Here is a 12,471-nt window from a genome sequence, read left to right as displayed (position 1 = left end):
TCCGAACTCTAGTCCACATAGATGTAAATTGTCTGTATCGTGTTAGTGTGTGTATATAAAGTCTGTGTTTCTTGTAAAAAGCTCCCGATTGCAGTGTCATTACTAAAAGGATCCTAGGCCCAACGGAAACACCGGCAAGTTTGTTGTTTCCATCAGACAAACCTTTAGCTTCTGGGATTTAGGTCGTCCAACGTACTTTAAGCCACAGCTTTAAGTGATAAGGACAGATGTGGAGGTGGGTATCTGGGCTGGTCTTATAGACCGTTTTGCTGTTTAAAAACAGGGACCGCAGCAAGCTTCCAGTTTTCAGCACAGAATTTGAGCGGCCAAGAAAGACAGATTAGTGAACCGCATCTGTGGAGCAAAACAGAGCCCTACAGATTTTCAACAAACTTCATCAGCAGGTAATCACAAATACACAAATCAATTTTGCAGTACAGTACATAGAAAATTAAAATTATCTGCGCTTGAAGCATAAAAAGTTTTTCTTTTATTCGAAAACATATGAAGGGACATCTCCTACGCCAAGGGAACTTGAAAACACGCTTTCTTTTTTCAGCATAACAGACTGGTGTTTTTAAGTGTCTTCTGCTAGTAGGAGACTGGACTGGAAGTTTCTTGGGGGGCACAGGCTCATTGCTGCCAAAGCACATGCAAAATCGTCTATTGGCCCTTTTCGCAGTGATCGCGTGGGCGCTGCCATGTTTGATCACGTGGTGATGCATCCATTGCTTGCCTCAGTGGCCTCCGTTGCCTCTGTGTTTGCAATGGGTGTACATGACACCAGGAGCGGGTCAGAAACCTTTATTTCGGAAAATATCGCACATGCTGACTGCATTTGATCGACACGAAGCTTTGGCGACAGCTTCAGAGGACATGTAAAAGCGCTTTCGAAGCTAATTAAGCTTTGCCCAAACGGCGTGAGCAGCATATATGGGGCTTGTTCTAAAAACGTATTCCAAGCTATCCAAGCTTTCCGATTATGAATTGAATCAGGATCAGTGAGTTTTGCTCTTCGTTCTTCATTTGGCAAATACTTTGAAACAGTTTGTCACGTTTCTGACTCACTGAAGTTCGTCCGTGCTGTCACTACCTGATTATTTCCTGCCTAATCGCTCGCAGGTGTGCTCAGTTGCAATAGATATAGTCTTGATGCACACAAGGCTTGGAACGTAGCTGTTCTGTACTTTGCAAATAGGTTGTAGCAAAGATGTATTATCACTAGTAACTCGCTTACTCCTGTGGACCGTCACGAAACATTCAGCTTCGACCATTCTTGTGCTGTTGGTATAGTCACGGTCACCCATGCTTTGGCGCACTGATTCAAGTGTGCTCTCATTCGCATATTCTTAATACGTTGGCGATAGAGTGTGTGTAAGCTTGCGGTGCAAGTTGAGGCCAATGTGTGGAGATAACGTGCGCGAAACTTACTATGCCAGGAAACGGCGCTACTCCCTTTGTCATTGTTTAACGAGCTGTACTCACTGCTGCCAGCGTTCCAGGGTTGAAGTTTTTCCTCTGGAGGTTAGCGATACAACGCTGGTGGATGAATTTTTTTTTTATCCACAAGGAAAGTCGTACATCGAAAAGGGCCGGCTACAGAGGCTATCCGTAAATGGTCCGTGAACTTAATTGGTCACACATACCCTTTCCATTCCTTAATATGTCAGTCACTATTTTTGCGTCAACTACTGCACATGTCTTTAATTCACCGCTCCACATTTTGCAGCATGAATTGAGCACAATGAGTGATCGAACCCAGTTGCACTTCCGACAGCTAATCGCACAGAAACAGGGCAGAAACGGTAATGGTTTCGTATTCGTGCGCTTTTGCTGAGGTCGAGGCACGCCGCTGAAAGCGCCATCTTGTTTCTCGTGAACAAATTGCTCCACAAAAAGGGTCAATACACCCTTTTCGTGGAGCAGTTTGCTGTACAGGAACAAGATGGCGCTTTCAGTGGGGTGCCGAACGCTGCTTCAGCGAAAGCGCACAAATACAAAACCATTATCGCTTTTACCCTGCAACTGTGCGATTAGCTGTTGGATGCTACTGGGTGTTGCAGTGTGCAGTGCTCCATTTTGTGTGTAAAATGTGGAACAGTAGAGGGAAGATGTGTGCAGCAGTTGGCTGCAAAGATTGACATACCGTATACACCGAAATAAAAGTTCAGATTTTTTTCATGAAAAAAAAAACAAGCTAAAGTCACCCCTCGTCTTATATAGCAATCTTCAGCCAAATGCGAGTCGTTGTCTGGCTACCTGTGGCAACATGGCCACTCAGCGCCAGTTTGTCGTTTCGGAAAAAAAGCGTGCATTATTGGAGAGCCCAGAAAGGAAAGCTGCTCAAGTGCAACCCGTGCAAAATGTCATTTAGTGGGCGTAGTGCGGTTTATCCGCAGCTTGAGGACACACTTGCGGACTTTGTGTGGGAACTTCGTGCGCACTCTCTGCCGGTGACCATGCATACAATTCACTGCAATGCTGTGGAGCTTGCGTGAGAAGCTGGACTCCAAGCAGCCAGCGACAAACTTCCGAGCGCAGTGCTGCTACTTCCAACAAATAAGACTACGACTCCAATTGTGGGTGAGCGGTGCCCTTTTGAAAATAAATGCGTGTCAGCAACTTTTGGGGGTTTTTTTTACAGTTTTTTTTCAACTAAACTTAGGCGGTCGACCTATATTCCCACTCGACCTATAATCCGGTTTTACGTACGGTACATATTTAGGAATGGAATGAATCTGTGTGGCCATGTTCACGGACTGCTGCTGCATAACGACTGCCTATGTTGCTGGCCCTTCGCAATGCACGGCTTTCCTTATGGAGAAAAGAATTCACTCATCTGCCAGTGTTGTATCGCTAACCTCCGAAGAAAGAACTTCAACCACGGAACGTCGGCAAGAGTAAGAACCACTCTCTAAACAAAGATACAGAAGTGCCGCTTCCTGGCATAGTAAGTTTCTCACCCGTTATCTACACACATCCACCCCTACTCGCATGCAAACTTACACCCACTCTATCACCAACGTATCAGGAATAAGTGAATGGGTGCACTCTTGAATCAATGCGCCGAAGCATGGTGACAGCAACTAAACAGACAGCACACAAATGTTTGAAGCTGGATGTTTACTGACGGTCCACAGAGTAAGCTGTGAATAGCAAAAATTTGTCTCTGCTACAAGCTATTACAAAGTACAGAAGATCCACGTTCCAAGCCTTGTGCGCAGCAAGAACAAATCTATCACAACTGAGCACACCCGCAAGCCGCAGAGGCAGAAAATAAGATAGTGACCGCACAGAAGAATGTTACTGGGTCAGAAACATGACGAGCTGCTTCTTCAAAGTGTTCGCCAAATAAAGAACGAAGAGCAAAACGCACTCATCCTGATTTATTTCATAAGCGGAAAGGTTGTATAGCCTGGAATACATTTCTAGCCCCGCTTCTAGTACAAGCACCGTACAGCGTAGACCGCTTATAATGTAAGTCGCCAGAGTCGCGAATATCCGCACTTTAAGCAGCACCGCACTATAACCAAAACAATGATTTTATTTCGATAGCAATAACATGGACACTCCAGGCGCATTTCTGCTGTTGCCGTGGCGTTCCGTATAAAGTCCAAGGGTGATAAAATCGTTGCCGCGCACCGTATGCTGTATGTGCAAATGCAACTTTGAGTGAGTGAGCCGGCGACCGCGGCTCAATCTCGCGCACATAAGGGAGGAAAACGGAAAGGAAGCGCGCCATCTTCCGTCACGCGCATGGCTCCAGGGGGAGGGAAGGTCGCGAGGGGCTCATTATACTCCAGGAAGCCCGGGCGGCAGTGAGCGTCTACCTTTCAAAATACCACTATATTTTGAAAGTCCTCTGTGACGAGGGTACAGTCCGTCGTGCACTGTGTTTTCGCGGCTTAATTTGTGTTGATGTGAGACGCAGCACGAAGGTTAATTCGCTCACTGCTGCAGCTGCGCTTCCTCACTATAGCGTTTTGACAGCGAGTTTCATGGTCATCCAGTGAGATGTGTTCATGTTTGCCTTGAGCGGCAGCGTCATTCTGCCCACTCAGCACAACGAATGCTGGGATGTGCGGCCGGCGCGGCATGTGAGAAATAGAAACGGAGCTATTCGTGTGCCAGCAACGTTGGAACGCGCCGTCGTGTCGTTGGAGTACAGACGCTGGTTGTTTGCCACCGTTAAGTCAGGGAGCTCGACGCACACATTACGTCGGGAGTATATCAGCGGCTTGAGGGGAGCGTTCGCCGTCTCGGTTGACTGCTGAACTTCCAGGCAGCCGCACTGTAACCGGTAAATTCATCTCCCGCAACTGCACTATAAGCGATACGCGTATACATGGAGTGCTATGGGAAAATTAACGGGAGTCTGAAAAGACCGTATTATATATGATCCTGCACTATAAGCGGTTACGTTATAAGTGGTCTATGCTGTATATGCTGCTCGCGCAGCTTGCACAAGGCATATAGAGCTCTGAAAGCGCTTACATGTCCTCTGAAGCTGTGGTCAAGGCTCCGTGTTGTCCACCCAGTCACCGTCTATGATATCTGCCAAAACAGAGGTTTGCTGAGGCGCACCGGTGTCATACACATTTATTGTAAACATGGAGGCAAGGGAGGCTGTTGAGGCAAGCAAAGGACACATCACCATGTGATCAAACATGGCGACGCCCACAGGATTGCCACGAAAAGGGTCTATAGTAGTCCAGAGCTTCTCAATACTTAAGGGCTGCGAATTGCGTGTTTGCTTCAGCTAGGTCGGACAGCTCTTCCTCCTGTGTCTGGTTAGTGTTTTTGGGCAGCTACCTGACCACAATCATTTCCTGGGAGAGGGGCCCAGCAGCCCTGACTAGTGTGTTGGGTGGGCGCGAGTGTCCTCGGAATGCGGTATGTGTGATGCGATATGATGCCTCGTGAAAATGCATGGTATGTGTTCTCAGAGTCAGTGATGATTGTGATTGGGTCGGTGGGTGGCATTAGTGATGGCAAGTACTATGGCACACTCTTTTTAGCTACTTGGGTCTGGGTGGTGGAGATGGCGCCGAATGCATGGGGTTCACGAGTGCCTTCAACTACACCACTGAGCACGTGCTTTATCTGTGTGAGTCGAGTCTTCCTGTCTGCTCTTTCCTTTCATTGGTTTTTCCTTTTGTGAATTTTTACACTGCAAAAATCATGTCTTACAGTAAACAACAACTCGCCCAAGAAGTTACCTTGCTGTGCGAGTACTGTCCAACATCGGTGTAGACTATGACGTGCTCCAGGACTTTTCTATGGCTCTAGTGAGAGCTCTGACCCTTGCTTGGCTGCATCCTGAGTAGTGTCCCAGGTGCATATTGCGAGGGATGGAGGCTGTGATGAATCAGGCACAATGGAGGGTTCGAGGGATTTGACTCTTGCTATGTCAGCATTGTGGGGGTTTAGAACACTAATCATTCCAGGCATCTTCAGCCTGGGCCAGTCTTACAGGGTCGAAGTTAGTTACTGAGATGGGCTTCTATTAGTTCATTAAGGTTATGTAGGCTCATGGCCATGAACCTTTCGCTCAATGTGTATGTTGAGAGTCCCAAGGCCGCTTTGACGGCAGTGCACAGCAATATGTTAAATTGCTTCTCCGGAGTTTGGGTGAGGTTATGGTATGGAACTTAGCTTAGCAGGACTATTTGAAGAATTATCAGGCATTGCCTGGGATATTATTGGCCTTAGTGAGGTTAGAATAACTGGTGAGGCTTACACAGTGCTGACTAACGGCCACGTGCTCTGCTACAAAGGTCTTCCAGATAAGAGTGAATTGATGAATTCTACAGCATTAATGAGAGGGTAGCAGTCGTCGTAATAAAGCTGAATAGAAGGTACAAAATGAAGGTAATACAAGCCTACGCCCCAACCTCTAGTCACGATGATGAAGAAATAGAACAGTTTTATGAAGATATTGAATTAGCAATGAGAAAGGTACAAACTCAGTATACTGTAGTCATAGGTGACTTCAATGCAAAAGTGGGAAAAAAGCAGGATGGTGAGCAAGCCATTGGCAACTATGGCACCGATTCAAGGAATGCAAGAGGAGAGATGTTGGTGAGCAAGCCATTGGCAACTATGGCACCGATTCTAGGAATGCAAGAGGAGAGATGTTAGTAGAATTCGCGGAAAGGAATAGGCTCCAAATAATGAATACCTTCTTCAAGAAGCGCAGCAACAGGAAGTGGACCTGGAAAAGCCCTAATGGAGAAACAAGGAATCAAATAGATTTCATACTCTCTGCCGATCCAAGCATAGTGCAGGATATAGAAGTGTTAGTTAAGGTTAAGTGCACTGAACATAGGTTAGTGAGGTCTAGGATTTCTCTTAATTTGAAGAGAGAAAGAGGGAAATTAGTCAAGAGGAAACAGGCCAACCTAGAGCCAGTAAGGGTAAAAGCAGACCAATTCAGGCTGGTGCTCGCAAACAAATATGCAGCTTTAGAAAAGGAAAATAACGACAACATAGAGGTAATGAATGAAACCGTAACTAGGTTGATCACAGAAGCAGCAATTGAAGTGGGAGGTAAGGCACCAAGGCAACCAGTAGGTAAGCTCTCCCAAGAAACAAAGGACCTAATAAAGAAACGACAAAACATGAAAATGTCCAACTCAAGAGATCAGATAGAATTCGCTTAACTGTCAAAACTGATCAACAAGAAGAAAGTAAGGGATATTCGAAATTATAACGTGGGAAAGATTGAGGAAGCCGTAAAATATGGACGCAGCATTAAATCAGTAAGAAGAAAGCTTGGCATAGGACAAGGCAAGATGTATGCACTGAAAGATAAGCATGGAAATATCATCAGCAATTTCAATGACATAGTAAAAGCAGCGGAAGAATTCTATACTGACCTGTACAGTGCCCAAACAGCCAAGCTACTTTCATTCGAAATAGTGATGAACCGGATACAGAGGCTCCTTCTATAACTAGCGATGAAGTTAAAAGGGCCTTGAAAGACATGACCAGGGGAAAAGCTGCTAGCGGAAGATGGAATAACAGTAGATTTAATCAAAGATGGAGGAGATATCATGCTTGAAAAGCTTGCGGCCCTTTATACACAATGCCTCACAACTTCAAGTGTACCAGAGAGCTGGAAGAACGCCAACATTATACTAATCCATAAGAAGGGAGACTAAGAATTGCCAACATTATACTAATCCATAAGAAGGGAGACATAAGAATTGAGGAATTATATGCTCATTAGCTTGCTTTCAGTGTTGCATAAAATATTCACCAAGATAATTTCGAATAGAATCAGGACAACTCACCAGGATAATTTCCAATAGAATCAGGACAACACTTGACTTCAGTCAACCAAGAGAACAGGTTTACTTCAGGAAGGGATATTCTACGATGGATCATATCCATGTCATCAATCAGGTAATCGAGAAATCTGCGGAGGCTTTCATAGATTATGAAAAGGCATTTGATTCAGTAGAGATACCAGCAGTCATAGAGGCATTGCATAATCAAGGAGTACAGGAGGCATACGTGAATATCTTAGCAAACATCTACAAGGATTCCACAGCTACCTTGATTCTCCACAAGAAAAGTTGAAAGTTACCTATCAAGAAAGGGGTCAGGCAAGGAGACAATCTCTCCAATGCTATTCACTGCATGCTTAGAAGAAGTATTCAAGCTCTTAGACTGGGAAGGCTTAGGAGTGAGGATCAACGGCGAATATCTCAGCAACCTTCGGTTTGCAGATGACATTGTCCCATTCAGCAACAATGGAGACGAATTACAGCAAATGATTGAGGACCTTAATTGAGAAAGTGTAAGAATTGGGTTGAAGATGAATATGCAGAAGACAAAATAATGTTCAATAGCCTGGCAAGGGAACAAGAATTCAGGATCGCCAGTCAGCCTCTAGAGTCTGTAAAGGCGTACGTTTATCTAGGTCAATTACTCACAGGGGACCCTGATCACGAGAAAAAAATTTACAGAAGAATAAAATTGGGTTGGAGTGCATGCGGCAGGCATTGCCAAATCCTGACTGGGAGCTTACCACTGTCGCTGAAAAGAGAAGTGTACAATCATTGCGTTCTACCGGTGCTAACATATGGGGCAGAAACTTGGAGGTTAACAAAGAAGCTCGAGAACAAGTTAAGGACCGCACAAAGAGCGATGGAACGAAAAATCTTAGGACTAACGTTAAGAGACAGGAAGAGAGCGGTGTGGATTAGAGAACAAACGGGGATAGCCGATATTCTAGTTGACATTAAGCGCAAGAAATGGAGCTGGGCAGGCCATGTAATGCGTAGGATGGATAACCGGTGGACCATTAGGGTTACAGAATGGATACCAAGAGAAGGGAAGCACAGTCGAGGTCGGCAGAAAACCAGATGGGCTGATGAAGTTAGGAAATTTGCAGGTGCAAGTTGGAATACGCTAGCGCAAGACAGGGGTAATTGGAGATTGCAGGGAGAGGCCTTCGTCCTGCAGTGGACATAAAAAAAATATAGGCTGATGATGATGATGATGGTATGGAAGATGGTACATGACGCAGCTTACAATGCAAGCATTGGCTACACGTAATGCGTCCTGATCTTTTAGCTAATGTCTGCAGTTCGTGACAGGCTGGATTATGGGTTTGCCATTTAAGGGGATGCATTGTAGCCCACTTCAATTCAGTACATATTGTACAAATGATGAGGAGCAGCCCTAGGAATTTCCAGTAAATCTACTAGTACAATGTTCTTCCTTACTGACATTCTAAAATCAGACAGTTCTTATTACCCAAGGTTTCACATTCTGAAATTGTTTTTTTAGAGAAATTGCCAAACTGTTCCCATAACTGTCCCGATGATTTATCCTGCGCCACTGTCATTGTGGCCTATTAAATTCAACAGAAAGTGAAAATTCAAAATAAAAATAATAAGCTGTTGCTATCCTTAGTGAATAACTACAACTATGAGCAATCAATGTGGTATTTGTCAACGCCTTCATGACTAAAGCAGAAAGTTGGTCGGTTGGTTGACTTGTGTGACATTTCACAGAGATAAAGTCAAACACGCATCATGAAACACTTGGCAGGACTTCCCATTCTATTTTATACTGTATGTCCATATTTATTCCTGTAAATTTCTCACACAAGGCTCATTTTGAAGTTACACTTAATTCATGAAAAGTAGAGTAAGATTTGCCAGGACAAGTAGAACTAATGATCATTGCAAACAATCAGATCAAGTAGAACACTAATCATTGCTGTAAACATTATTAAAGCAGCAGCCATAAAATTCCCACCTTGAAAATTGAAAGGTGCACATGTCACAGTCTCATCCCTAATTCCAATGTTTCCAGGGTATGTAACATGTTCAGTGATAAACACAGACGGATCTCCACCAAAAAGGACCCAATAAATCCTGCGCCTGAGAGGCCGGAAGCAGCTGTGCGCTGTGACATGGTGTGTAGCCCTGGAAAAAAAAAAAGGAAAGTAGGATCACATGCAAGATGCTGACACACATCACATTCATCAGAAGAGTTTTCAAAAACACAGACGGTTGCATTCGATAACTATGATATAAATAGGGCACACAATTTATTGTAAAAGCCCGCATAAAATATGAGCATTTTTTCCAATCACTGGCGTCCTAAATATCTGTCTCATTACTATATGTGGAACAAACCAAAATTTTAGCCAGAAATCAGGCTCGAAGTTTTCGTTTCGTTATTGCTCCACAGCTACCGTCATCCTCAGTGTCCATCGCCAGCCACGCTATGCAAGAGGATTGCGGACGCATGGGCAAGCATCTCAGAGGACATCATGTATCACACTTTTAAGAAGTGCAGCATTTTGAATGCACTCGATGGCAAAGAGGATGGATATCTATGGGAAGAGTTCTTGGGTAAGGAACTGTCCAAAAACAGCGCAACCGAGGACAGTGATAACTTAAGCGTGATGTCCGTTGTAATTAAATATTTTTGCAGAGTTTTCCTCACTTGTATTAGGGGCGGATGAAACATTTTTCCGGTTTTCACTATCCCCTAATCTCCCCTCGTAGGATATGTGGGTCTGTATTGTATGAGGGTCCATATTATATACGGGTTTTTGGGTACTATCATGAAATGCAAGTTAGCAATGGTAGAAAGCACAGAAAAGTGTTAACATTTTAGAACTGTAGGTGCAATATCTCAGCTGATAACATAACAAAAAAAAAAAAAACCTTGAGAATTGCCATGACTCCAGCCAGGCTGATTAGATCCACCTATGTTAAGCAAACTCAAGCCCATTGCTTTCACCAAGTCGCATATAAAAGCCTTCAGCCTTCTGCTGGAGCACTGGGGGCATCTTTCATGCTTTTTCAGGATGAGTGAAATGTTACACTATCCTGACCCTTCGAACATTTTCGCTCCCTAGGACCTCCATGTGACCCATAATGGTGCCCATATTTATATGCCTAACGCTTTAGAAACCCTATGCCAGTTCAGAAAAGACTATAATTTCTTGGCACAACATGGCATTCTAATGAATAATTCCAACAACCTTTTGGCCAATTTTAAAGGGACACTAAGTAGGAAGGTTCAAGAGACACTACCAAGAAATACTAAATCAGTGTACACTGACTTTTCAAAACTGTTAATCTCACGGTAATAGGCTGATTATTAGAAGAGAAGATGGAGAAGATGAAGGTCACAGTTGCTCTACTTGGTTAAAAATACTGAAAATTGTTTTACTATTCACAAGGTCGACTGTTTATTTAGAAAATTCAGAAAGTGTGCTCGTTAAAAACGCTGTGAATGGGCATTCAGCTTACAGTTTCAGCAATACTGTTCTGTGCCGCAGACAAACAAAAAGGGTCATGATGTTTAGTCACGTAACAGCAGGCAATATTTTGGTTCCCAATGATATCAATAAGTGGATGGTGGGTAGGTCTGATTAATCTAGCAGGTCCAAAAAATCAGACTGAGAGATTTGCCAGGGACTCTTGTTTTGCTTTGATGAAAAATAAATTTAACACTAATCTAGACGCAAATGTCAATATGGCGATCGTAAACAAGCTCTAAAAGTTGCGCATTTTACAATATAATCGTAACGCTGGCTGGTATGCCCCCAGCATGGCGTCATGGATTTCGAAGTACTTCGTATTTAGGCCACTGTGTCTTACTGATCAGTAAAAGTTCTTGAAACTTGGCAAGTTCAGTCTTTGGCTCTTTTAGAATGCAATGTAGCCCATCTTTATCGTTAAAAGTTTACCTAGGCCCGAGCAGATGCTGTCAAAATCTATGACATCACAGCGAGCAGATGTGGGAACTTCAAAGTGGCGGCGGCGCCACCACTGTTCCATTTTTGCATTTTTTCAGTCTTGCCAAGCCTGCTCTCACGGTAAGAGTGGCCTTTTTGGTATTGCAGAAGGGTTAGTTACTAATATGGCTCAAATTATTTTCTCTTTAGTGTCCCTTCAAGTTAAGCTGCATTCACTATTACCCTTCTGCAGTATCAAAACAGCCACTTTTGTAACGCTCATGAAAGAGAAGGAAGGAGCAGACAGATGAGTTCACCAAGGGAAGAGAAGAGGCAGCAAGATTATTTATGTTTGATTAAACGGAATGTTACATCTTTTACCATGACAAGACGCCTGGTAAGCCGTAAAAGATACAAAAAAAAACTAAATACAGGCTCCACCTTGAACTTGCACCAGCTTGCCATGACATAATGAATTTTTACGTTGGCCAAGTTAATTGCTGATCAATAAAGGACTGCATATTCTATAGGAACCAAAGTATCATCCTACCAAGTGTCAAGAACTTTTCCTGCACCACAACAGTCGAAATACATACAAGAAATACACTTTAGAATTTGTTATGTCACAATTATGTACCGGCAAGGAGGTTTCAGCATAAAACTCATAAAAGGGACGCTTAGCCTTCATTTTCTCCAGCAATAATCAACCATTTTCTGCCAAATAAATGAAGAAAAAAAAAGTTCTAAAGTATACTTTCCAGCATAATATGATTAGTGTTGCCCTTTAGTGTCCCTTTTAACCATGTTCTAAACAAATTTAGCTATTGTTCATTATATGCAAGAATATTTTGAACATAGCATACATTTCTAATTCAATCAAAATTTTAAATTAGACTCTGGATAGTACAGTCTGCTTGTTTTGGACCATTGGACATACCACAATAAGTACTTGAGCTTGTTTTTAGATGGTTATCTGCTCATTCCTCGAAGTTCACCTAATCCCCCTTGACGGTAAATCATGTAGATTGATAGAACAGCCAAAATGCAGCATTCATGCACACCGTCGCTCACATCGTACTAGTGGCCATGTTTGAAATGGCCCTGTTCTCCTCACGATTTCATCAGTATGAAATTCTGTAGAAATTATTTATTAAATTAATTCAATTCTGGGATTTTACGTGCCAAAACCATTTATTAAGAGGCACGCCGTAGTAGGTGCCTCCGGATTAATTTTGACCACCTGGGGTTCAATAATGCGC

The 12,471-nt window shown here is 43.4% G+C and overlaps 1 protein-coding gene across 5 annotated transcripts in view; it reads right to left on the bottom strand.

Annotated features, from left to right (window-relative positions):
• The window catches only part of LOC119463550 (constitutive coactivator of peroxisome proliferator-activated receptor gamma-like), a 69,333-nt gene that overhangs the window by 18,949 nt on the left and 37,913 nt on the right, over positions 1-12,471 (bottom strand). For all 5 annotated transcript variants that reach the window (XM_049668276.1, XM_049668279.1, XM_049668272.1 and 2 more), the window contains exon 7: positions 9,274-9,443. In XM_049668276.1, coding sequence (XP_049524233.1) covers positions 9,274-9,443 — 170 coding nt within the window. The remainder of the gene's footprint in view (positions 1-9,273; positions 9,444-12,471) is intronic.

This window comes from Dermacentor silvarum, chromosome 1, assembly GCF_013339745.2.
Source record: "Dermacentor silvarum isolate Dsil-2018 chromosome 1, BIME_Dsil_1.4, whole genome shotgun sequence".
NCBI classification, from domain to species: Eukaryota; Metazoa; Arthropoda; class Arachnida; order Ixodida; family Ixodidae; genus Dermacentor; species Dermacentor silvarum.
This window is presented reverse-complemented; position numbering and strand designations above follow the sequence as displayed.